The sequence below is a fragment of the Cynara cardunculus genome (genome assembly GCF_001531365.2).
Source record: "Cynara cardunculus var. scolymus isolate 2C chromosome LG 2, CcrdV1, whole genome shotgun sequence".
Taxonomy (NCBI): Eukaryota; Viridiplantae; Streptophyta; class Magnoliopsida; order Asterales; family Asteraceae; genus Cynara; species Cynara cardunculus.
Genome location: NC_037529.1, coordinates 56,117,425 through 56,121,773, shown reverse-complemented (window position 1 = coordinate 56,121,773; position 4,349 = coordinate 56,117,425). Strand labels below are relative to the sequence as shown.

At 36.1% G+C, this 4,349-nt stretch overlaps 1 protein-coding gene across 1 annotated transcript in view; it reads left to right on the top strand.

Annotated features, from left to right (window-relative positions):
• The window catches only part of LOC112506422 (pleiotropic drug resistance protein 3-like), a 34,545-nt gene that overhangs the window by 14,354 nt on the left and 15,842 nt on the right, over positions 1-4,349 (top strand). Inside the window, exons 3-6 of the mRNA XM_025110444.1 lie at positions 1,266-1,351; positions 2,600-2,684; positions 3,377-3,536; positions 3,625-3,701. Of these exons, the coding sequence (XP_024966212.1) occupies positions 1,266-1,351; positions 2,600-2,684; positions 3,377-3,536; positions 3,625-3,701 (408 nt within the window). The remainder of the gene's footprint in view (positions 1-1,265; positions 1,352-2,599; positions 2,685-3,376; positions 3,537-3,624; positions 3,702-4,349) is intronic.

Genomic DNA, 4,349 nt, shown 5'->3' with positions numbered 1-4,349 from the left:
TCCTTCTTAAAACTCCCTCTCTTGCTACCTCACGGGGGGGGGGGGGGGCTTTTGTTTGCCAGGAAAAAATGAGAAGGATATGGCAAATTAAGGGGATTTTTAATAGGTGAGGAAACAAAGTTTCGGTGCATTGAGGTTGCATTAGATCATAAACTAAGTGAGGATAAGTAGCCATTTGATGGCACTATATATATATATATATATATTGAGAATCCAAGAAATTGTGAAAACCCCAGAATCGTGCATCATGTGCTATTTCGCATTATTTTTTTTATATATAAGACTAGTATTTAGGGTATTGACAATGTTAGGAACAACAACAGTGCCGGTCAGATACCTCAAGTGTCCTAGACCACGGAGACACATCTTCATGGACCACGACCTTGTAGTCTGTAGAAAATACTAGCCATTCAGTTTGTGGAATGTAATTTGGTGGTCAAATGGAGTGGGAGAAGCAGCTGAGGAGGTCTTGTTTACAGTGGAATTGACTGAGGTTTCATTAGTGACTGGAGGCAGGATTGGCCATGAGGAAGGGTATGAAGGCTGGAAGAAAAAGAAAGCTTTCAAAACTTCTAGGTTAATGGTGGTGCTTCGTTCCATGTAGAAAACTAGGCTTGAATAATTTTATTCATAGATAATGATGCCTTTAAATAGGCATTGTAAAGAGAAGACATATTTGGTAACAAATACCGAATATTCAAGAGAACAGCATTATTGAATATGGCAGTACAAAAAATTCACCATTCATCTTGGTGTAAAACTCAACTACAATTATATCTTTTCACACGTACCACCAAAGTCTTAATCACATCATCTTGATACTACATCTTCTAAAATTTACCACCGAAGTCTTAATCACATCCAAGTACACAAAAGTTCAGTTTTCATCTTGATAAAAAGCTTGACTACAATTCTATCTTTCCAAACCTAAGGTCTATGATCTAGCTTCGACTGAGCTGCCAAGTTTATAGTGATAATACAATTTGTGTGATTCATTGTCATTTTGAAGTTCATTTATCCATATTTTATGCCAATAAAAGCACAAAGATGTAGCCCATGAACCACAATGTGGTGTTATAACACTGAACTACTAAAATGTTATGGTTGCCCCAAATTAGTAGATAATTAGGGCCATTTCTTGTGTCATTTGTTTTGGATTACCAGAAATACAAATAAACTAACAGAATCTAGTGATTCAGTTCTCAGATATTGTCCTTGCTTTATTAGTAATATTCCAAATCTAATGCTTTATTTTTCTCTGACAGGACATTGTCATGTTACCTGGTTTAAAGTCTAAACGGGCTAAGATAACCATCATAAACGACGTCAGCGGTGTCATTAAGCCAGGGAGGTAGGAATGCAACCTTATCATTCTCTCCAACCTCTTATAATGTAGAATCCAAATAATATACTCATCTTGGCTACCTCTTGTCTCATGACAGCTTGTTATAATATTGAGCTTGTATAACGGAATATATACTTTTTAGCTTCCTTTTGTCCGAACATATTATCACATCTTCAACTTCCTGCCGTCATCACTGCAGTTACACTCTATATACTATGTTTTACCGCCTTAATGAATAATGCTGTGATGAGCAGTTATACTGAAGATATAATGCCTTTTGGGTCAAGTAAAGCATATGAACACCCAATGCTGTTATCAACCATTGACTAAAATGATAAATGGGTCACTGCAAGTTCGTATACTTTGTACTTTGTACTGTCTTAGATTCCATATCCATGAAGATAAGAGTATTCCTGTCCTTGGGAAAGAGTCACATTTTTTACTGGTACTGGGATTAAGTTGTTAGGAAATAAATATATGATTCATTAGGTTTGTTAGTATAAGACTAATTCTAGGTTATTTAAGTAACAACATAAGACATTTTTGGCAATCATTGATTTGATTCATGGTGTTAGAGCTTTATGCCAAGACTTGTGATAACCATGTGATAGCTCTGCTCCCATCACGGGATGCACCCAGCCACGGAACATCCTAGAGTGTTTGATTCTTTGTTTGGTTTCTTGTTATGATCTAAACATGGGAATGGAAGGAACTGCTTCGAGTTCGGAAGTTCAAATTTACCTTCTGTTGAATATATTTCTGTTTCAAAGTTCTGAATTATATTTTGTTTGTCAAGCTTGCATGATTAGTTTGCAATTTCCAATTTGAGGAGTATTAGTATTTATTATGGAATGAGCTTAGTATAGGCTCACTACTGATCAATTAGGTGCTTTTGCCTCACATCAGGCCATCGCTGTACGATATATTCTTATCATACTCAGTAGTAATACCAAAGATTTGGGCCTTTCAGAAAACCTTAGAACAGACCTTTTGCATATGCTATTTGCTGCATAAATCATTAATGATAATTGCAGTGTGGTAGCTGGTTAAAAAGATCTAATTGGTTGTACTTAACCAGAGATTGACTGGCATAGATGGGTTGATGTGCCCTTTTCAAATTATTGAGATAAAGACCAAGTTAAGTTGAAATTGTGCACTTAGTTTATTTGTTTTTGGCTTTGCGAATAGACTGTAGAACAGTGGAAGTCCTGAACCACTTTTTATTCAATATTTGTTTGTTCAATGTTTTTTCAGGATGACTCTGCTCCTTGGTCCTCCAGGATGTGGGAAAACCTCTTTGTTGAAAGCACTTTCAGGGAACCTAAATAAATCTCTTAAGGTTTTGAATTTCTATGTTGCCTGATTTTGTAAGCATGGTATATACATACAAACAATAGTGTGACCATATGTATATATATATAGAGAGAGAGTGTGTGTGTGGATCATGAAGTCTGGAAAGGAGCGAAATTGGTTAAAACATACCACATTGTATCCTAAATATAGTTTCTCTTATTGAAGGCTTTTATTATTTAAAAACAATAATTGAAAATTTATCTCTAGTTGTCTAGTCAATATTCTAATCGATCTCCTCCTTGATTCAAAGAAGTTTTCAGGTTTATGCATTTATCTCATAAATTCATGTTATGTCGTTAAAAATGTCGGAAAATGAGTCCATGCACATCTAGCATTTGCTAGTTTACATAGTCTGCTAACAGCAAAGGTTGAACAGTGCCATACATGCAAAAATTGGATGAAAAATAGTTACTAAATTCAACCCAGTCCCCTTTCCCACCCCACTAGACTTGTGTAATATCTTGTTTTCTGTGTTTTCGTCAAAATGGATTTGTTTTTGTCAAAATGATTTACAATGGATGGTGTTTTACCCTTATATGATTCTGCACATTGAAGGAGGTTGGTGCAGATCTCCAATTGAATATACATGTTCAACAAGATTACCAAGATACTTGTTCTGGTTTGTAGTTGACAGGTAATTGCTTGCACTCACTAATGGTTCTTCATTAATAAAAACAGATTAGTGGTGAAATTTCTTACAATGGATACAAACTAGAAGAATTTGTCCCCCAGAAAACAGCCACCTATATAAGCCAAAATGATTTGCATATCCCTAAGATGACTGTGAGGGAAACACTTGATTTCTCATCCCGTTGTCAGGGTACTGGTAGTCGTGCAGGTATGCCTAATTGCCACCGGACAGTTTTGTATTCCATTCCAAGGGGTGATGGTTTAATACTAATTCAAAATTGGTTCTTCTTGTAAAGAGATTATGGTTGAGGTTAACAGGAGGGAGAAAGAAGGGGGGATTATTCCAGATCCAGATGTAGACACTTTTATGAAGGTAAAATATTAGTTTCTGTAGTTTGTTTATTTTTTTTTTGCATTACTTTTATTTATAAAACTTGATATTGATTGTATTGATTGAAAAATAATAATAATATGATACACTTTATATAGGTAAAACTAATTACACTTTGGACCCTAGACAATATTAAAAATATAAACTAGACTAGTCGACTTAGTCTAACATTCCCCCGCAAGTTCAGCGCGGTTAGCAATCTGCAACTTGGACCGTAGAAACTCAAACTTCTGAGAAGACAAGGGCTTTGTAAAAATATCAGCAATTTGGTCGTCTGTGGAGATGAACTTGACAATTAGTTTCCCTTGAGTAACTTGTTCACGAACAAAGTTATAGTCTACTTCAACATGCTTGGTACGGGCATGAAAGACAGGATTAGCTGTGAGATATGTCGTGCCAAGATTATCACACCAAAGTGTAGGGGCCTTGCTATTCAATCCAAGTTCCTGAAGAAGAGACTTCAGCCAAATCAACTCAGCAACAATATCTGCAATGGCCTTATACTCGGACTCTGTTGAAGATCGAGAGACAGTTTTCTGCTTGCGAGCAGACCAAGAAATAAGATTCGAGCCTAAGTAGATAGCATATCCCCCCGTGGATCGACGATCAATTGGGCAACCAGCCCAGTCA